At 37.9% G+C, this 22,735-nt stretch overlaps 1 protein-coding gene across 2 annotated transcripts; it reads right to left on the bottom strand.

Moving 5' to 3' along the window:
• Positions 1–303: 303 nt before the first annotated feature.
• Positions 304–22,462, bottom strand: LOC120625242 (calpain-D). Of its 2 annotated transcripts, none has more exons than XM_039892246.1 (21): positions 22,146–22,462; positions 20,099–20,230; positions 19,625–19,683; positions 18,284–19,544; positions 17,740–17,895; positions 16,607–16,737; positions 15,890–16,016; positions 15,212–15,336; positions 12,529–12,607; positions 11,906–12,048; positions 11,458–11,570; positions 11,153–11,351; positions 10,213–10,412; positions 9,311–9,407; positions 8,292–8,476; positions 7,064–7,320; positions 5,225–5,389; positions 4,118–4,229; positions 3,326–3,598; positions 2,323–2,465; positions 304–1,728 (listed from the first exon to the last, which is right to left on the bottom strand). In XM_039892246.1, exons 1-21 carry the CDS (start codon positions 22,382–22,384, stop codon positions 1,539–1,541), a joined length of 4,386 nt encoding a protein of 1,461 aa, XP_039748180.1. In that variant the 5' UTR covers positions 22,385–22,462; the 3' UTR covers positions 304–1,538. The 2 variants fall into 2 exon arrangements, with proteins under 2 accessions (XP_039748180.1, XP_039748181.1); XM_039892247.1 differs by having other exon boundaries at positions 15,221–15,336.
• Positions 22,463–22,735: the final 273 nt, after the last annotated feature.

Genomic DNA, 22,735 nt, shown 5'->3' with positions numbered 1-22,735 from the left:
CAACTTCTCCGTTTATATTTGTTGACACACCAAACGCGCTAAAGTGGCGGGCTTTTTAAACAGCCCTGTAGGCTAGCTATTTTGTTTATGTTTTTTTTTTTTGTTATTTAAGTTATAAATTCTTTCCCAAGTATACTTTTTATGTTACGTTGCAGACTCTTTGTCAACGCGTCACTTACTCACTCACTCACTTGCCATATACTACCGACACAAAAATATTGGAAACTATATATATATATATATAGTAGAGTATATAATAGAGTGTCTATGTCACATAGCATAAAGCTCAGATTACAGAATGCGTAAATTTCAGTCCAATAGGTGTTGAGTTGATGTGATGAGCAAAGTCAATAAAGGCCTGATAGATGTAATTTTAAATCAATTATTGTTTCAGTTGTCAATAGCACATCTTGTACCACAATTTCAGTTATCATGGATGTCATGTCATGTCATGGTCGATCAATTAATGCGAAACTGTCACCAAACTTGACCTGGAATCTTTGTTATCAAACTTGTCCTGAAATTTTGTCACCAATTCCTAGTTATAAATTAATTATACTTTAACTCTGTTTCCTCTGAAAATATACTAACCGTTAAAATACGTTATACGTAAGAAAATTAGCTCAAACAATAAAATAACACGTTCCTTTCTACACATAATAATACAATTTAATATCCCTAACGAAATTCTAAACCCTATTAATATTGGTGGACCGATGGGTACTTTTGGTAATCGTCGGGATTACCGTTCGGTAATCATGGGTACAAGCAGTAATTATGGTTATAAACTATCACTGGGTTAAAATAGAAATCAAAACTAAGTACTGATTTTATTACCACCTTCCTTTGCGTATTCCAAAGCGTTTTCAAAGCCTACTAAAAACGCACGTTTTGAGTATAGATACGCATACGCATGCATCAAGCCTCTCGTTTTTTTTTTACTTGATTTTAAGGCAGTACTGTTAGGTGTAGAGGGTTTTGGAAACCTACCTAGACCTGTACCTTACGTTTTAAGATCATTTTAGTCATTTTAATATGTAAATGTAGGCCTTATTACATAAAAGATTATGTAATAAGGCCTGGTAGAAAGTTTTTATGGCCATTATAGGGGATATCCTAATTTCTTTTAGGCAACTGGACTATCTTCCATAGAATAGAAATCCAAGTCCCTTCTATGTTACAAGTCGTAGTAGAAATTATCATGGCCTTCAAGGGATAAGTCCTAAGTCCGAGGAGCTTGTAACATAGGATATAATATAAATTATCAAGGTATTTTAGGAGATAAGTTCTGAGTTAGTGGCCTATGTGATGAGTCTAAGGAGTTTCATAGAAGATAAGTTACAAATTCCTTCTTTGTCACAAGTCCTAGTAGTAATGTTTATGGCCTTCTAGGAGATAAGTCCCACGTCTATGTGATGAGTCCCGAAGCGTGTAGCATTAAATATAAGTCCTGGGCCCCTAATATTACTAGTCCAAGTGGAAATTATCAAGGACTTCAAGGAGCTAAGTCCTAAGTCCTAGGAGATAAGTCCTAAGTCCTAGGTGATGAGTCTCGGAGCGTGTAACCCGCTGAGTCTTCTCGCGAGGGGTGGGCGGTGCCTCGGTGCGTCATCAGGCCTGGGAGCCCAGTCCTGAAGCCGCGCGCCGGCCGCCAGTCGGTGCGTTAGCCTGTGCGCTATTGAGAAGCCACCGCTACCCTCCAGTTGCGTTAGCACTATTATGACTTGTCTGCAAGTAGCAAACATAATTATTAGCCAAGTTTGAGATATCTAGTACTATCTAGATACTAACTAAACTTGGTAATTCAATACTCTGCAATCCTTTATCCTATAAGACTCTTAGGTTTTCCGCACACACGTCAATACTATTGACAATATTCTGTGTGTCCATTTTCCGTGTGCGGGGCTTATTAAAGATTACTTACTACACCCTAATGGTCGTTTTGAAGTAGTAAGTAAAGGCTTAGGCTCGGACCCAGCAGTGCGAGATTATTTTTTCTTCTTTTATATATATATATATATCTTTTTTTACAGCCGATTGGCGCAGTGGACAGTGACGATTCTTTCTTCTTGAATTAAAGGCTGTGGGTTCGACTCCCACGACTGGATAATGTTCGTTTCATGAACCTAAATGTTTTTCAGTGTCTGGGTGTTTATATTATAAGTATTTATGTATATTATTTGTAAAAACATTCATTGATGATGATGTTATGATATTATATAATTCGCTCGCTCGCTTGTTTCCCTTTTTTGTCTTTCTCAAATCCAGTTTTATTCATGTCTCGAACGTGCGTCAAGCTTCGCTTATATAAAGATAACATACCTATGCAATGGTGGTACAGAATCGATGGTCTTGAGTTCACCCCTAGTGGAAACAACGTTGTAACTCTCTTGGCAGTCGCACTTTACGTGGATCCATTTGTCCGTGTGTCTGTTCTCTACCATCACCACGAGGCCCGCCCAGCCCTTTAAGTAATAAACAATATATTTAGTTGTGTTACATTTGAGCATTATTATAGTACGCCGGCTAATAGCATAGTAATAACTTTCGGATCAAAGAGATGGCCCACTTGTCCGAACCGGTGGTACAGTCACTACGAACAGACTGACTTGACTTTTCAGAAGTTCTTATAAACTGGGCCTACTCGAATAACAAATTAATTTTGAATCATGTTATGTGCCTACAAACAGAGCAACACTTCGCGCGGGAACGAACACGTACTGCAAACTGTCGCCATGACAGCAGCAGCAGATACTTCCGAACATCAAAGTGCAGTTTTACAAAATAAGTCATCGTGCTTATTATGGCGTCTAGGTGTTATGTAATTACAAGTAACCAAATTTTTGACAAAGCCAATTACGATCCTATAACTATCTCACACGATAATCACGCTATAATTAGCTCAGCGAGTCGCAACGCTGAAGTGGAAATTGGCGGAGCACATAGCTCGGAGAATCGATGGACGTTGGGGTTCCAAGGTGCTGGAATGGCGATCCCAAAAAGGTAAACGAAGCGTTGGTCGGCCCCCAGCGAGGTGGACAGACGACAAAAGATGAGTCGCTGGGAGCCGCTTGTTTTGGAACGTTTGGTTTTCCGAACTCCCTTAAAAACAGTGGCGTGTACAGGGCTTTTGAACAGGATATGCATAAAGAAGGAAGATGCTATAAAATGGAAAAATCCTTCGCATTTCTGAGTTATACCAAAATTTTAGGTTACGCAGAGCTTTTGTGCATGTATGAAGTGCACGCCACTGCTTCAAAAGACCTATCTCCAGAAGTGGACTTCAATTGGTTGAGGTGATGACGATGATGATGAAATATCTCACCTTAGTCAAGTAGTACGCAGTCATGCCTTGCCTCCCTTCATGCCTCTGTCCCCGGGCCAAGGTCAGGCCAATGATGGCATCGGCCAAGATATGGGGGTGCAGAGAAGGTCTCTCCACGGCCAAGGGTTTGGAGGAATGTGCCGCCAACACGTGTCTCGGCCAGGCGGAACTGTCGGCCAGTTCAAGGCCAGTGTGCCAGTGATTGAAGGCCAGGCACACAACTAAGTAGAAACCTTTTTCTAACATTTTGTGGCAGCCAACAAACCCTCGAACCTGTAAGACAATGATCGGTGTTTCAATAATCCTTGTAGTGAAATAAAAAAAAGGACTAAAAAATATTAGTTTTTTTTATATTAGCATATATAAAGGCTTCGGCTTTCCTTTCGCGGAGACTGCATGCCTGAGAGCTCTACATAATGCTCTCAAAGGCGTGTGGAGTCCACCAATCCGCACTGGACTAGCGCGGTGGACAAACCCTTCCTTCTTTGGGAAGAGACCCGTGCGATCCGTGGCGATGACGGTGATAAGTAAAACGAAATAAAATTTTCGTGCATTATGTCAGAAACTATTGTTTTTATTAAATTCCTCGCTGGTTAATTTATTTTTTTCCTTTTAATAATGTAACCCTACTCTATTTGTTACTAGCTTACTTACTTCCTGTTTAGTAAATAATCCAAAACCTCACCATAAACGAATAGTGAAAAAAATTTGTAAATCCAAAAACATCTAACATAAAGCAAAACATGTTGATAATAAAAAAAAATGCCAAATTACGGCCAGTAAAACACTTACTTGTCTTTTACTGTGCGCGACGAGTTTACCCACTTGTGCGCTCGGGCCAGATTTAGTTCTGAACACGACTACACAAAGATCCAGTTGCGATCTCTGACTTTTTTCTGAATTTCTGTAAAAAAAAATACTAGTATTCTTAATTATGTCATAGCCTTGTTACTGCTTAAATTTTTCTCTACATAGTAAACTATGCGACCAAATATACTAAACCGCCTTTTTGGTTCCGCGATTCAATTTTGTTTGATCTAAAAATTAAATATTAAAAACATTAAGCGTAAACTGAGAGAATATTTTTTATAGAAGTTAGTTGGCTGACTCTTTTGTATCTGATATAGCATATATTCATTTATTTTAGTACTTACTACTATTAAAGATTAAAATTAACACGCTTACTTAGATCCTATCGTTCTACAATGTAGCAGTATGATTTTCCCACACCCGGTTTTTTTTTTCTTCTAAATAAAAACCTGAGGTAATCTTTGCAGATAGGCACCGAGGCCAAAGCTCTTTTTTTCGGTGCTTTTATACTAACTATATCGATATGATTGTTTTATTTGATAAATATATAAAAAAAAGTCTCATCTCGATGTAAAGAGTTATCTTTTCCGCACGGCTAACATGGGCAGGAGACAACTATCTCCCCGGGGAGAGGATAAATATGTATCTTTTCCCACAGCTTTATCAACACTCGGAGCACTGTGGTAATAATATCTAAATAATATACGTCTAATAATATGACTTTTTATTTAACCAGCGCACGCGAGTAGATTTTTTCCTCTGACTCACTTTACAAATACCATACCAAACAAACAAGTATTTCTTCTTATAGATTCTTCTTCTTCATCTTCTTCTTCGAGTCCTTAAACACCTGGTGATGTAATGGGCCGAGACTACTTTTTTTCCATGTAGACCTATCCCGAGCTGCAGACTTAAGCGTAGTCCAAGATAAGTTTTCCAGAGACTGCATCCATGTTGCCTTGCGGAAACCCCCCCTCCCCCCATGCTTCTTGCTTGGACACCGGGTGTTCGGCGTAAAACGTGACCTATCAAGTTCCATTTTCTATTAGACTATTTGGTTCCTATAGATTAAGTATAATAAAAACTCACCTCTGTCCTTCCTGGAAGAGAGTGAAGTCCACTTCAGTGGGTTGCGTGGCGGTGAGCAATAGGCAGGTGAGGTGTCGCGTGGACGACATCGGGGGCAAGATACCCGCCAGGCGGACCTCGTGCCAGCCGACCCGCACTTTACAAATGTCTATACAGTCGAAGTACCTGGAACATTATCATCATAATTAAAGGAAACCAACAAGTCGAAAATAATTCGTCTTACACGGAAGGCCAGAGTATTTTCAACGAAGTGATTCCAACGTAGTAGGTTCCGTGACAGGCATCTCGGGAATACCACTCGCTAAATCTGGTTACAGCTAGGGTTTCCATTCTATATCTAATCATTAGTATCTAATCATCACGTCTCTTCTTTTGATAATATAATTACGTAATCCTTGGTAAAAACTTCATACAGTTATATAAGACGTAAGTAAGACGTATATTTTGTTAAGAATATGGAACGGCTTGAAATGGTTCAAAGACGAGCCACTAAACTGCCAAGGGAATTGAGAAACGTTTCATATGAGCAAAGGCTTGCAAACCTGGGACTCAGCACTCCAAAAAATTGGCCAGAAAGAGGCGATCTCATTGAAAATTATAAAATAATCAATAATTATTACAAAATTCTTAAATTTTGAGGAAATATTTTCAAAAGACAGCAATCTAAGATTATTAGGCTATAGTCTCAAACTTGGATTTCAGCAAGCTAATCATTCCAAACACTTTATCAGCAATAGAGTTATACAAATGTGGAATGCCTTGCCTGAAGATGTAGTGACTGCAGTATCACTGAATCAGTTTAAGAATAGACTACAAGAGCACAAGAAATTATATAGATAGACGCATCAGCGAAAGCTGTTTAGTGTATTATATAAAAATAAAAAAGGAATAAATGACTAAGTTCGCAAAAACTTTTTTTTATTGTACTTTTGTGTTGTGGTTCTCAAATGAACATGTTTCGGAATCAGAATATTTTTTTTTTGCTAGAAAAATTAAAGTGGCATAGATATTTTATACTGAAAAAATTAAAACGTAGTTACAATGTTCTGCAGAAGTTTACTTTCTTTTTTTTTCAAAATATGATAAAGGTAATACGCAATATTTTTACACACGGAAACAAAACTATTTTTGTATGTGTGCGGGTCACATCGAGCTTCTCTTTCAATGGATCATAAGAAACCTACAGCATATTTTTATCATTAAAAAATCTTGAATACTCATTATTTTTATTTATGCCAAAATTTATTCATTTTCATAGAAAATTTTAGTTTATCACATACTGAGATATGAATTAGGCGTGCGGGCCAGTTGACAGTTTGTTTTTAAGCTAACGATTATTTTGACCTTGGCTCGAGGGAAAATCACCTTACTTGATTTGCAAGAACTTATAGCAATCGACTTACTCAAGCAAAACGTAGTTACAATGTTCCACAGATGTATATTTTTTTTCTCTCAAAAAAATTATAAAGCTAATGCGCGACCACTATAATTTTTTATGTGTGCGGGTAAAATCGAGCTTCCCTTTAAATGGATCATAAGACCTACAGCATATTTTTATCATTAAAAAATCTTGAATACTTATTATTTTTCTTCTGCCTTCCGAACCGGTGGTAGAATCACTACAAACAGACGACTTGACGTTCCAAAAGTGCTTATATTAGGCCTACTTGAAATAAATGAATTTTGAATTTTTTAATTTTTTAATTATGCCAAAAATTATTCATTTTCATAGAATATTTCAGTCTTTCACATAGTGAGATATGAATTGACTCAATTGACCTTGGCTCGAGGGAACATCACTTTAGTCGATGGAGCAAGGAGTTATAGCGACCGTCTTACTTGAGCACATCTTCGAAACTGATCCAGAAGACGCCCTGGTCCCTGTCGGCGCTGGCGGCGGGCAGGGCCCTGCGCAGCGCGTCCGTCCAGCGCGGGCAGTTGGCGGCCCAGGCGCCGCGCCACGTGTAGTGCCCCCAGGGGTTGCGCAGGCGCAGCAGGCGCAGCGGGGGGCTGTAGCCCGCCAGCTCCACCACGTCCAGCACGGAGTAGGCGTGGCGCGGCCGCAGCCCCAGCCGCTGGTACTCCTCCTCGTCCACCTGGTGCCCGACACTCACTTCTAAGACTCTTAAGACTCTTCTTGGACTTCGGAGAAGAAGAGTCTCAAGAAAAAAAATTAATATGGCTCTGTCGTGGTCAGGGTCGTGCGTACATACTTCAAAAAGGAGTACGTTCTAAATTCAAATGTATCTTTTTTGTTCGGGCATTATTACTACGTCATATTTGCAAAATTTATTATTTGTTCGAAAGGGGTTTGTTCTGAAATGGTACCATTAAAATTTCATAAAGATGCACCGATGAGTTTAGGAGACAGACCTTGGAACTCTTCGAAAAATTACAGTAAATCAACCGCTCTAGCTACTATCGCATAAATATGTCTATGCAAGCACACAACATAACATCACGCCTCAAAAGAATTACGTAGATGTATTCAGTGTACCAGAAGCAAAAATAAACTTGCAGTGCAATAAATACACTAGACTACATCAAATAAGTAATTAATTTAAAGGAAGTTGTATAATTTTACAATAACATAAGCTTATAGAAAAATTCTATATATAGCTCCTATATATATAGTATTAAGGACTACGTCAACGATAAAAAGTTTCGGTGTAAATTATTGCTCTAACCAGGTTCCTTATTATATTTTTAAATTACAATGTAAGATGCTAAGCTAGGCTAAGTTTTTAAGGACTTCTTCTTAAACCAGGGTGCGTTTGAAACGGTGTAGCTTTAGTTTTAAGTTGACAACTTTAGTTTTCGCCATCAACTTCTAAGTCGCATCTTACTTGTAATGTGTGCATGAAAAGTGCCATCCATGTGCCTATTTAAATAAAGAAATATTTGACTTTGACTTTGGACTTTATCGGAGCTCTTCCTTATTTTCTATCAAAGTTAGTAGTACTTGTATATTAGTATAAGCTACATCATTATAAACAATAAAATATATGTACAAGAAAACGCTTAACCTATCGCATTAAAAGAAAGAGAGAAAGCTAGAATATCTAACCTTCATATTGCCGCCTCCACAGCTCGCACCCATCAGGAAACAAGCCTGCCTCGAAGACAGGAGTTGCGCCCACACGAGGTCCCGGTCCAGCGGTTCCAGGGGTGCTCCGCCCCCTGTCCCACCACCAGCCCCTCCTGCCTGAAGGGATACTGATTCGCACGGAGCTCCCGTTAGTGTGCAAAGACCTGGAAGCATGGACAGACAAACAAATTATATAATGTTCAATAGAAACTCTTAAAAATCAAAAGGACATATTTTACTGCATGTAAGCTATACAGAAAGTGTTATAAATATGTATTTTTACAAGACAAAAGAATTGATAAAATCTCAAATGCAATGTTAAATTGGTTTCAAACAGATCTCTGAACTTACAGGTGTTAAAGCAGTGCTGTCCTTTTCACAAAGTTTTCCATGAAAAACGATATTTATACAATATACAAATATACAAGAATATATTCAATTGAATCGGTACCATTATTTATAAAACTTATAATGATGTCCCTCTGCTCATCAAATATTATGCGCAGCCACGACACGTACACTACGACCAAATTGCTTCATTTAAGAACACTGCTGTTACATATACAACGTGTAAATGAAAAACGGAAATAATACTTACAGGCTTTACAGGTACATTATGCACTGTCTCTGAGACTTATCTGTGAAACCGAAAACCTAATAGTTTTTGACTAAACCACTGCCATAGTTGTTACTGAAAGAAATCAGATACAGCCCTAACATAACATGCAAAATTAAAATCATATGTCTCCTGTCACTTTAATAGGTACTATGCGCGTTTCGGTCTTTTATCTTCAATAGGGTTGTTAAGTAACACTTACAGTGTTTAGAATTACTTTGTATGGAAAATAAATATCCTTTTTTTGATTGAATATTTTTATAGGGTGATTACTTATGAAATATGCTTATGCACCCTGAACAGTATTTCGTAATTAAATTTATATATTATTAACAGGTGTAAGATTGCCCACTATTTACGAAACTATTTCTACTTCGCGTACCTTCAATCGCCCGTCCAGAAACCAAAGCTTCGTAACATCCATGTAACTTTGCAACAGCTTTTTCTATCAAGGGCACCCATAACTGTTTCCTTTTAGCCTGAAATAATATGCAATGTTTCAAAAATATATTTTTTTTGTTACAGAGCAAACACTATCACATTATGTTTTTAATTTACTTATGTGTATTAATTCACAAACATCAGCATCAAAACTGCCAAAGAGGTTGACGGATACAGTCAAAATCTATTTTCCTTGAACAACCTGATTTTATATAATTTTGGGGGGAAAACGCAGTATCCGTAAGTAAATAGTAAAAGTATACCAGTCATTGGCAATTATGAGGTCTAGATTAATTTACCCAGATACTAATTTACCCAGAAGATGCTACTGTTACTGCATTATAATCCCTTTCTGTAATCGCTTAGTGTTGGAACGCCCTTCTGACTATTACAATAAAGTAATACGTAGCAGGATACCAAAGCCAGAAGAGCTTTCCAAACCTAAAAAATTCGTCTCAAAACGTGAATAAAAACTTTTATGCTGGGAAGTCTCCAATTATAGTGGCTTGCTGATGTGTTTGAAAGAAGAAGGAACATCATTTTGATGTACGCAAAGCAAGCACTTTCACCCGTAATCTTTACAAAGAAAGATGAAAGAAAACACATTTTATTTGTTTTGCAACTAATACGCTTTACAACTACAAACAGATTAGGCATAATCAATAAACTCTAACAAATAAATAACTATACCTATTCATTTCAGATTCCAAAACGTTCCGACTCCGCATATTGATGCCCTTTTTTATACCTTATTAGGGTCGACCGTCTAACGAAATACTTCAGTAGACTTTATATTCATATTCTGTAGACATAATATCTGTAATAGCTAGATAAAGCACTTACCTGAGAATAGACTAGATGTCCCTTCCGGTTACAAGGCAGGAGATCGTCCAAGGTCACGGTCAACCAGCGGCCATCTTTGCACAGCCGCAGCTGGTACGCGCCTCGAGCCGGTTCAGCTCGCACCACCACACTCCTGACGAGAGCTGAACGCTCCGCCAAGACCGCTAGGGCAGATAACAACCAGCAGTTTCCAAGTACACCTGGAAAGTTCATTAAGTTTAGGAAATTATATTGTGTGTTTGCACCCAATTATTTTATCGAACTTTTTTTCCTATAAATTGCTAAGAGCCGGCTGCACGCACGAAAAAGCATGACTCATTGTCACGTTCCACCTTAGCCGAGCGTGCAAGCGCGAGCGCTTAACAAGTGATAGAAGCACGATCGGCCTAAGCGTTCGGCTTGTGACGCATCTATCTCTTTTCTACTCGGATGCACGTTATCACGTAAAACTATTGTTAAAAATTGTTGCTATTTTATTAACAACTTTAAAACTGAATTAATGGATTATTCCGAAGTTTGAATTATCTTTAACGCAAAGCTGGCCTGATGTAAAGTAGAATTTTTCACCATTTAACATAGTTAGTGCTTAGTGAAGCTGAAAATTTGAAAAATCATAATTACATTCTGACTGAAGTTCTAAGATTTATCAGGTTCGCGGGAAGTGCGGGGAAGTACGACCGCCATCGTTATTTTTGCCGCCAAGCATCATTGTTGCATTACTGTGTTTCTGTCTGAAGGGCGTGGTTGCCGGTGCAATTACTGTTGATCTATACGGGGCGGAACGTTGCATGACGTTTTATTTGCATGCCCTGCGAATTTTTGCTCTGGTTATAGGCGGCGATTTTCCATTTACAATCAGGTGGGCCATCAGCATGGTCCATTAAACATTTCCGTAAAAAAAAGAGCAAAACGTTCGTTGACAAATGATTACGAAACTGACCTTGAGATATATCCGAGGGACGAGGATCCCGGAACACAACCCAGGGCATTCTTGGGTCGGCGTCCACGTGGATGTGTTGAGGCCGAAGCCACCTAGCGGCCGCCCCGGCGCCTCCAGCCCCGCTGGCCTCACCGGACCCGGTATAGTACAACGACCGTGGCGCCGCGGGAAATGACTCGTCAACGTACATTTCGCCTGTCTGAAACAACAGCATTGTTCATGTCAGTTTTTCCCGTAATATATTGTTATCCCAAATGTTCTATATCTGTTCTAATAATTCAAGTTCAGGATTATAGTAAACTCACCGCGGCGCATTGAGCCAAAACCTCCTGCCACTGCGTCCAAGCATGACTCTCTTCTCTAAGCCGTAGTATTTCCATTGGAGTACTTTCTTGCCTCTCGCCATCGGATCCTTCGGCTGTGGGATGCAAAATAATTATATTAGATTATCCGACAGGCTAAAGTTGCAAATATCTAAGATGAAGAGTTAACAAAAGATGGTATAACTAATCGATACATCTTTGTGGGAGAGTTGGTATCTGCCAACTGAATAAGAGCGAAGAAACATTTTGTTCTATAGATCAATGAAAAGGGTTCAACACGGTTAACATGGCCAGGAGAGCGTTGATCCAGAACTGAACGTTTGTTCAGCAGTGGACGTTGATCCAGAAGTTGACGTTTGTTCAACAGCGGACGTTTGTTCAGCAGCAGAGGCTAATGTTATGTGCTTCCGAAGCATGTGCGACAACTTACGTGAATCGTCGTCATCCAAGCTGGGCTGGTCTGGCGCGGCGGGCAGCAGTCTGGTTTTGGGCGACTGGCACATGTCACAGGCTAGCGCAGTGCCCGCGTTTACGAACGTGCACTCCGAGCATGGCCACTCAGAATTTTCTGCTCTGTGGATTAATGAAACGTATATAAATAAAGAGACCTTACAAATTGGGTAGGAAACATTATTATGGCAGAGTTAGCTAAATCAAGAACTTAAACCATTAATAATCAATGTAGTTCTACACACCTTATAGAAGAGTCAATAAAAAAATTTAAAGTTTGTAATAATTTTTCGCTCAATACAAACCTTGAACTTTTTCAGGAACATCTCCAAGACATAAACCGGTTATTTATTGTAGAATTATATTCATTTTCCTTTAAATGAATTACTTATTTTATGTAGTCTAATACCACTGTTACTACTAGAAAGACTTATGGTCTATTGATGACTAATATTCCCTACAGGTGTAGGTAAAACTACTACCCAAAACTGGTAACCTAGCCACGGCCGAAGCCACGTTAAATTCTGGCGTTCCTAAATGCTGGAATCAAACCCGGAAACTCCAGCTTAAAACCTCAGAACAAACTCAACTCATCTATCTTACTTGTGTTCTGGTGGTGGAGTTTTGTGTCTTGACGCCGCACGTCGCGGGGCCGGGGTATGCCGTGACGGACTTCTTCCAACTACAAAGAAAAGCAAATTTTTAGTCTTTATATTCTTTACGGTCATTATTACAAGCGGGGATAAAAAAAACTGTTTAGTTTCTAGAAAACAATGTAAGGTTCAAAACAAAAACCTCTTTTATGAAGGCCACAGGTTCATATTTTTATTATAAATCTTAATATATATAAATCTCCTGTCACGATGTTTGTCCGCGATGGACTCCTACACTACTTAACCGATTTTAAATTAAATTGGCACACCGTGAGCAGTCTGGTATATTATAAATATATTACGGGTTGTGCACACATCGCCATCTAGCCCCGAAGTAAGCGTAGCTTGTGTTATGGGCACTAAGATGACTGTTGAATATTTTTATAAATAATATACATAAATACTTAGAATATACAATATAAACACCCAGACACTGAAAAACATTCATGCTCATCACACAAACATTTTCCAGCTGTGGGAATCGAACCCACGGCCTTGGTCTCAGAAAGCAGGGTCGCTGCAAACTGCGCCAATCGGCCGTCAATGAATTCAAAGTTACCATGTGAACCCTTACAACACACTGATCTTGGTAAAATGTACGGAAAAATGTTTATTGCCAGATCTTCGGCTTTCTCCGGCTTTGATACACCGACCAACCATGAAGAATGTAAAATTAAAGTACTTTCATCACCATCATATCAACCTATTACCGGCCCACTACAGAGCAGGTTTCCTAACGATGTTTTCCTTCACCGTTGTAGCAAGTGATATTTTAATTGCTAAAAACGCACATAACTTAGAGTAAGAAGTGCGCTGGGATTCGGACCCCAAAAAACTTTAATGAATAAAAAAATAAAAAAAGCAATATATTCTACTACCATAAATATATATTCCTTTTCAGGTTAGTGTACCAGCAATAGTTGGTATTAATTCATATTGTCATTATACAACATTATTTATTAATTAATTTATTCCTTAATTTTAATTCACAACTTATTTATAAACATTATATAGAATCGCAATACATAAAAGAATGCACTAACTTATATCATCAAAACTAACAAATTTAAATTATTACTAGTGTTACTACGTTATTTACATTCAGGACCTTAGAAATAATCTATATATATAAAAGAGAAAGTGTGTGGGTATGTTCCGTATATATATAGGCTCCGAAACGGCTGGACCGAATTCAATGAAACTTTCAGGGAATCTACGGATTGGCGTAAAGTTTGGTGACGATCGGAGCACTCCTATTTTTGAACTGTCAAACTGTCAAATACAGCTTTTATTTACTATGATGATATTCTATTGTTGGGTGTACATGGGTGTAGATAATGATCTTCACCCGCTCGAGAAGAGAATAGAAGAGAATGAATACGAGAGAAATAAATGATTTAATATATTATATAATGATGTAAGTTTATTGTTTTAATAAAATAAAAAAATAAAAAAATCTAGCCCGGCGAAGCGGGCTGGGTACGCTAGTATTAAATAATTATAGTTAGGTGTCTGTAATTTATGTTTTTACGCTTCTTAGGCGTCTGCCTCCCCCAGCTATAGCCCATTTAACTTTTTGCAAAATACTTTAACTTCTATTAATAACATTTTCTGGTCGTAGAAAATATTGTATTTTATAAGGATCTACAGAACATGGTCTTGAGTCACTTGTGTCCAAAAACTCCTTTGAAGTCATTCATTAGTCTACCGAGGGTCTACTGCTGTATTCCTTTGCCTTATAGACCTTTACCGATATCGATCATCAAATCTGTTTTTTTCCTTGGGGAATTCACATGCAGACACACTACGTCCATCGCGTAAATTACTCGATGGGTACAGTCTAAAAAGTTATATGTTAATGGGGATTTTCACCACGCTGAAACGTTGAAAATTCAAAATTTATGTCAAGTACGCCCAGTTTATAAGCACTTTGAAACGTCAAGACAATGTGTTTGTAGTGACTCTATCACCGGTTTAGAAGGCAGATTCCACCGAGAAGAGCCGGCAAGAAACTCAGCAGATTGCTCTTTTTCAACATCACTTTACAGTTTACAATCTTTTAAATTTTCTATCTTGTGAGAGATGACTGCTTCCAAGCAGCCTTGTCGTTACGAAATTCATCAATCGTATAGTAACCACGATTTATTAAATGTGTTTGAACGCATTGTTTAAAATTTGGCAGGTCCAAAATTACCCTGGGAATCATATTATAAAGTACTAGCTGTTGCCCGCGACTTCGTCCGCGTTTGATTTTGTATTTTGATGTGGCATTCAATTTAGTTGTAGTTCTAAAAAAATTTAAAGTATTTAGTATCGCTAAGCCTTAAAAGAGGGGTTTGCTGTTGTCCGCTGAGGAGTTCTGTTCTCTATCTCCTACCACATTCATCAGATCTACACAAAGTTTGGGCAAAATTAAACATATATTATCCCCTCATCCCCTCGAACCGAGCTTAATTTCGGGATAAAAAGTATCCTATATTACTTCTAACACTTCCAAGAATATGTGTACAAAGTTTCATGATGATTGGTTCAGTAGTTTCGTGTTAAATCGTAACAAACAAACTTACATTCACATTTATAATATTAAGTAGGGACAGGGATGGGTAGTTGAAAATATATAAATTTTCTAATACCTGCCGCACCGTGATTGGCCTCAGCGGAAGATCCCGGAACGCCGTGCTTAGGCACGGGCGGTGTTTTGCACGCGAGGCACAAGTTGGCTGACAACGGGTTCCGTAGGGTACACGAACTGCATGACCTTGAAGACAATTATAGGATTAAAAAAATACTAAACCACTGTTATAATTAGCATCTAAATGGATTTATAGCCTTGAAAAACTGCCCTTAAAATAAAGGTTTTGTTAATGGAAATTGCACTTTTTTACACAATCTACTGTCAATGGCAGGGTTCCAATCTTTTCTGATTATACAATCAAACTCATTCGAATAAGAAATAAAAAATGTAATTAACGAAATAATAGTTATAGTCAAAGATTTCAAGTATACTTTTTAAAATATTCGTATACATTGTAGTAAGTTTTATTGTTCAGTATCTTGAGAATAACTCTCTTAAAAGTCAAAAAGAGTGCGACAATTTTTTTATGGCAGTCTGGCAGTTTGTTATATAAAGTTAAAGCCTTATATAAAGTAATAAGAATCTTTAGAAAAAAGTGCCAGCCAGTCTATTATGTGGCCTACCTCCCATTTGGGTACAGCTCACTTAGTATGCGGAATAAACTGGGATATTTTTTTAAGAAATGGCTTCCAACGAGACTTGTAGAATATTCTAGCTACTTCTAAGGATACCTTACCAATGTGTATGAGGCGAGGGCCTTGAACCAGCGCAAGCCGCGCATGCGGAGGCAGTGGGCTCGTTGACTAGGGTACATCGCCCGCATGTCCAAGTTATCGCTTCAGCGTTTGGAGTCGGGGTAGGGTCTGGAGAAATTGATGCAAAATTAAATCATCATTTATCCCACAAAACATTTAAAGGAACAATCGACATTTCTTTTTGCAACTCCAACTACTTATTATAAAAAAGGAACCAATATCTTACAACTAGTTGCCCAGACAGAAGTTTTTGACATTTTAATCTGGACGTGAAGATTACTTGAGCTGAACTGATTTTAAACTGATCTTTTACTGGCAAGTAGGTAGAGTTCTTTTAAATCTAGGCTATTGTTGACAGCTGAGAAAACAATAGAACCTTGCAGTCTGGATGGTTAACTTTGCAAAGAAAAGTCTGTAATCTGTCTGCTTTGTTTAAATTAAATGCAAAAAAATTTTGACTAAATTTTTGACTTTAATATGCATTTAAAGAATCTACAAAAGAATATGTTTTTGTTTTCAAAATATCATAAAATAAACGATAGGTACGATGTACATTTAAATAAAAATATATCTTAGATAACCGGAAGCCGAAGAACCGAAGAAAATACCGAAAGAATTCACAAAAACAACAACAGAAATTTAAATGGGAAAGCCCAGTTTTGTCAATCTGCTTACAAGACAGGTAGAAATAAACTTACCAACAGCAAACAAGAGCTCGTCGCTGTTCAGGTCGTGGTCAAGCGAGGCTATCGGAACCGTGAGCTTCTTAGGCGGCTCGTTGCGATTCAACTCCGGCTTGGGACCACTCGCTTCAGATGTCGAGTTATTTCTGTAATGTGACTTGTCTTAATAACTATTTTTTAAATCGAGATTAATACGGAGCAAGATAGTGCACCACTAGCGCCATGTTTTAGAATCCCATCGTTCGCATGTTCCGCCTTTATAATGATTTAGTATCAAGTAATCATAATATTGACATTTTTAACAAAAGGATAAATATTTTTAAAAATCGAATTATTAAGCACTATTCCACATAATCTTTAGGGAAATAATATATATATTATTATTTAAGCGTTTCTTTTTTGTTTCAACTTTAATTTTATCTTTACTTTCTGTTTAATTTAATTCCAAGTTGTGTACACATACTTTGGGTTGTAGCTTAGAACAAAACTTGTTATTACTTATATAAAGATCTACTTTTAGTTATTACCTGTTTTGTGTACCTAATAACAATAAACAATAATAACTATAACAGTCGCCTTGTTGTAATGGTTAGTAAAAGAAATAGATTCAAAATAGAGGAGCTAAAGTAGATAAGTAGTTAAGACGTAAATAAAACTCAAAAGCAGAACAAATCCGTTTAAAAATGTGACGATCGAAGACCTTGACCGACTGACCGTGAAGAACATGTAAAACTAACAGACGAGTGTAGAAATAAGGATTTGAAGATAACATGTAGAAATTAAAATAACAAAAAGACTGACGTCTAGAGGGCATAATATTAAAGAGAAATAGAAAAAAACTAGGCGGGGAAAAGGTAGTTAAAAATGCAAATACGAGGACAAAAGGCAAATGCAATAAGAGACAAAAGGTAGTTAAAAAACAAAAATAAAAAACAGATAGAATGAAGCTAATGAAAACTAAGAGAACAAGTTTGGAATAAATACAAAAGAGAAAAGAGGAGAAGGAGGATCTTAAGAAAATCGAGGTGGAATTGAAAAAGATGGTCAAAAACAGTATAAATTAAAACGGAGAAACAGAAAAGAGACAGAAAATGAAGAAATGTGATAGGGAAAAGATGATCAGGAGCGGACACGAAAATATTTCTTACCTGCTCCTGGGTTGCTCCCTTTCAGGGGGCGGAGCTAACGTGACGGCGTGCGGAGGCCTAGCGCTCCGACACACGTCGCAGCGGGCGCCCCACGCGTTGTACGCGAACCAGCACTCGCTGCATTGCCACATGCGCGCGGCGCCACTCGACTCGCGCCTTCGAATTACCACAAACCCGTAACATCATAGAATTTACAGTTCGCATAATTTGACCTTGATGTAAAAGTTGCAGGCTGGCAATCGTCTTGCAGGCGTTCATCGTAAACAGGCGTACTTTTACTTTTGTCTTTGGAGTGATACTAATACACAATAAATGAATACCTATCCGATTAAAACGGTGGAGCATTTAGCATGAGCCAAATTAGACGTTTGAAGATCGAAATTTGTCACCTACTCAATGCGTGGCACAATTTATTATTATTTTTGTATTTAATTAAAACATACGCAATAAGCATAGCTCCCAAAATTATTTTAAATATGGATAACAATGGATGTATTCTACTATTTAAATTCAGATACAATCTATAAATTTAAGAAATACTTACGATGACTGCTGCATAGAAGGCACTTTAGACGGCTCCCTGGGGTTATGCGACACTTTGCCCATCGAGGGCAACATGTGAAACACTTTACCAGTCTCTTTCGACGCACCGATATGCGAGGTCCTTATATTACTCTCACCAACAGGCGATATACAGTTCTCTGCACCTAACAACTCGTCGATTCTAGCGTAATCTCCTTCCCCTATATCATTGGAATACAACACTTCATTTTGGGAATTGCTCATCACTGTTTTCGTATCTTGGACTGACACGTACGAGTACCTTGTTCCATTATTGTTCACCTGTAACTGGAGATTCAGATCCTTGTATTTTCCCTTGTTGGGTAGCGCGTAAATCACGCCTTCAGCGTTCGTGTCCCAACTGCATTCCTTATCAATCAATTCTGTCGTATCCTCCTTTTTGTCACTTACTTTTTCTTCCGGTTTAGTTAATGTGTTACAATAACTCGCAAGGGATCTCTGGTAATCGTTCAGACTTCGTCTGCTTGATATAACTTTCCCGACTGGCCGTTTCTCGTTATTCTGTTCAGAAAACGATCGGCGATACGTCGGTCGCGTTTCCGGGGAGTTCTGAGCACTAATTGACCTTTGGAAAGTATCTCCTAAATTCGTGGACTGTGGCCAATCGGGGACGGTGATCATAATACCACCGGACGTTGGTAACGAGGTCGCTCCATCTCGACCGCTCAACGTTTCGTGTCGTCCCAACGTAGTGACACTAAGACCTCTAGTATTTGAGATACGTGATAATGGGGAGATTCTCGGCGACAAACAAGCTTCGCAATGCGTGCGTATACCCGAATTCTCTAAAGTACATTTACTGCACGCCCACTTTTTCAAATGTAAAGCTCTACTCTGCTCCCTTTGATACTCTTTAACGTAATTAAGCTCCCAGTTCGATTTGCTCTCGTTACACTTTTTGGGACGTCTCGTAACTGTGTGGATACTTCTTAAGAATGATTCCCTTGGAGTGCAGGACGAAGTGCCGTATCTCTCTGAGACCAGCAAACTCGTGGGCCTATTTATAGTCCCTCTAGTTTCCTCCACATTCCACCATTTATGCTGGGAATTTATAACTGAGCCATGCGATAGAGATCTGGTCACTCCGTGAGCATGATCAGTTATTTGCGTAGGGGATAACCGAAGCGACTGCACATCGAGGTTCAGAGGGCCACCACCGGAATAACTTGACGAGGGTTTATATGATGGGACCGCTAGTGTGTTGGATCTTATCATACTGTGGTCTGGAAATAAAAAGGTTTAGAAAATTATTTAAGGTTCGATCAGTTGGTCCAGACATAGACATATAGAAGATTTAACTGACCTTGATCAGACTTATCCTTGTCAGTCATCCCTGAAGATTGATCCTCGTCATCGGATAGTCTGTATAAAAAAATTAAATCACTTTATCGTTATATATATGTTATCTTCATATTTAAAGAATAGAAGATTTTACCAATTCTATGTAAGCATATAGTATGTAAGCATGTATAACATTACAGTAAATAAGTTGATTAAGAAGTAAGAACAACCAATTTTACATGAATTAAAAATTAACAGCTGTTCTTAGGTAATATGTGAGATCATAAAGAAACCTAGATAATGTGGATGAAATATAAGGTCTAAATAGGTTCGTGATTCGATTTATTGTTCGTAGCAAGTTCTAAATGGCAGCACTGTGCGACAGTGTTGCCATTTGTTTTGCAACGTTCCGTTTTGAGAAGCGTCCGCATTGATGCGCTAATGATGATGATCCCATATGATATTTTAAAAACTGTAGAACTGAACCTAAGTGTACCTGTAAACAGGCGCATGGGGTGCGATCTTGTCGCAGGCCGCACAGCGCCAAGACGCGGACACGTTCCGCAGGCCGCAGCCGCAACGCCACGCGCGGCTTGCCAGCGGCGCCGATCCGACGCACGACCATCCGCTGCGAGTGTGAAAGGCACGCTTGAAATTTATTGATTCTTCGTAAGCATCCATGAAATGACGACCTCCCTGGCGCAACAACAGGGAGATTCCCGACAGGCGTAATTTGGTAATTTATAATTTCAGATTTTTCTCTGATCTGGTGGGAGGCTTTGGCCGTGGCCAGTTACCACCCAACCCACAAAGACGTGCCGCTAAGCGATTGGGTTTTCCGGTGGGATGTCGCGTAGTAACCAATCAGGGGTATGCCTACAATAATCCCTAACATGTTAGCCCGGTACCATTTTAGACCTTATTACTTACCAGTTACCACCAGGTGTGATTGCAGTCAAGGGCAGGTAAGGTAACTTGAACTGTTTACTCAGCGCACACCAAGTAATGAATTTCTTTGGCAAAGTTTTACTTCTTTGCATTACATTATTGCAATTTTGTTAAGGATCTCCAATTCTTTTGAAAATTAATTATAGCTTTGTGATAGTTTAGCTTTCTTCTGGCAAAAATTTCCTTTCCTCTATATAAAATTACTATAGAAGTATGGATAAAAAAAGTTAATTTAAATTCATCACAGGTGTGGTGCCGGGAATGAGTTGCTGTAACTCATTCCCGGCTCACTACACAACCCTCTTAGAATGAGAAGGTTTCCTTAACATTCAATGCAAGTTATATTTAATTGCTTAAGTTAAAAATGCAATTAACTCTGTAAACTTTAACAGGCATACCAGGCTCATACTTGGCCAAGCCAAAAGGTATTGTCAAAGCCTTAACTTAGTAGTTAAGGCTTTGGCTATCCCCGCTTATAAGCCTTTATAGATGCAGGAAGTTATTTAAGGAGACGGTCCTTACCTTTAGCCAAATTTTTCCTGAATTTATATGTAGAAAAATTAATTATGGCCACACAGAAAATTCTCACTTATAACAATCAAAACTGTACTAGAAATAACAGAAATTAACTTTTCCGATATACTTTATAGGAAATTATACACCTTTGATAACTAACAATGACAAATAGGTTCTAAGATAAAATAAATAAAGTTTGGAAATGTATTAAAAAATTTAAAATGATACATATTACGATGCAGGAACAATGGCTGAATCTTATACCCATTTTTTAAAATTTTCCATTTACAGTTGAATGAATTTTGAATTTGAATGGAGATAGAAAACACATTTTTTTTATCATACAACTAACTATGCCTCTTTAAAGCTTTTAGTGTCAACATTTACTAGTGTATTATGCAAATAAGTACATATATTATTATAAAGATTAACTTTATATATATATAACAATTCTATAAATATATAAATATAATTCTTAAACATGAAGAATTTTGTGGAAATATTATATGTTCAATCATCATCACTATTAGTAAATTCATAAATTCACACTGTCTGTCTGAAGCCATAAAGATTATCATACTACTTTGAGGCTACATAGCAGCTGCTTTTAATGCACACTCCAGTATTCAGAGTGTAACTTGACCTAAAACACTGAAAACAAGTACAGTCTATATCACTTAAACAGAGGCTGAAAAAAAAGCTTAAAACTCACACAATTTAGTATAAACAACAATTTACATGGTTTTTCTGATGGTTAAAACATTATTTTGTATGAAAAATAAGCGAAACTGTTTATACAATCAAGTCCCGATAAGTAATAAATACGATGAAACCATAGTTATATGACGATACATACCAGTAATCATCGCGCGGGTAAATGCCTCATTTCTTTAATAACAATGACTAAGCCCCTACGTAAAAAGGCCAACAGACCACTATCCCGCTAATGAACTTCTATTATACACACGCAACGGCTAAATACAATGAGAATATAACCTAAATATGGACTGAGAAAAATCGATACTCTTTGACACAAGCAACAATGGGATTAGGTGTCAATAGAATATATGAAATATTACCTATTGAAATTGTTTGTTGTCGGTATGACGATCGCCTCTGACCCAGGGGTTGTGCCGCCACTCTTTTCTGTCCGCGATGCGTATTCAGAAGACGAATCGGTGCAATAACGTTTTGTAATCTCACTGTCATGACCAGATACTCTCTTTATACCACATTTCAAACATTTCACACTCTCCGTAGGGTTGATTTGACCGCACGCCTGACAATGCCATTGCAGCACCGATGCGATTGAGCCCATTTTAATTCACACATGGCTATGTGACCATAACAGCGCGTCTTTTTATAAAAACAATTTCGGGCTCACAAAAAATGAAAACAGCTGATCCACCATGTTGTTTGTGTATAACTTTTTTTTTCGGAGTCGCTGTTCATTGCTCAGTGTTGCTAGATAAGCTACCCAGGAGTTATCTTTGAATTAAATCTAAACAAGATGTTAGATAGTTACTTTTAATAGATATAGCTTACTATATTTATCTTATTCTTTAGGTTTTAAAAATATAATTTTATAAAATATTGATATATTTAGGAAATTCGCAGAACATATGTCGCCATCTCTTAACAAATTGTATTATTAATTTTAAAACATCTA

The sequence above is a fragment of the Pararge aegeria genome, chromosome 7 (assembly GCF_905163445.1).
Source record: "Pararge aegeria chromosome 7, ilParAegt1.1, whole genome shotgun sequence".
In the NCBI taxonomy this organism is placed as follows: Eukaryota; Metazoa; Arthropoda; class Insecta; order Lepidoptera; family Nymphalidae; genus Pararge; species Pararge aegeria.
This window is presented reverse-complemented; position numbering and strand designations above follow the sequence as displayed.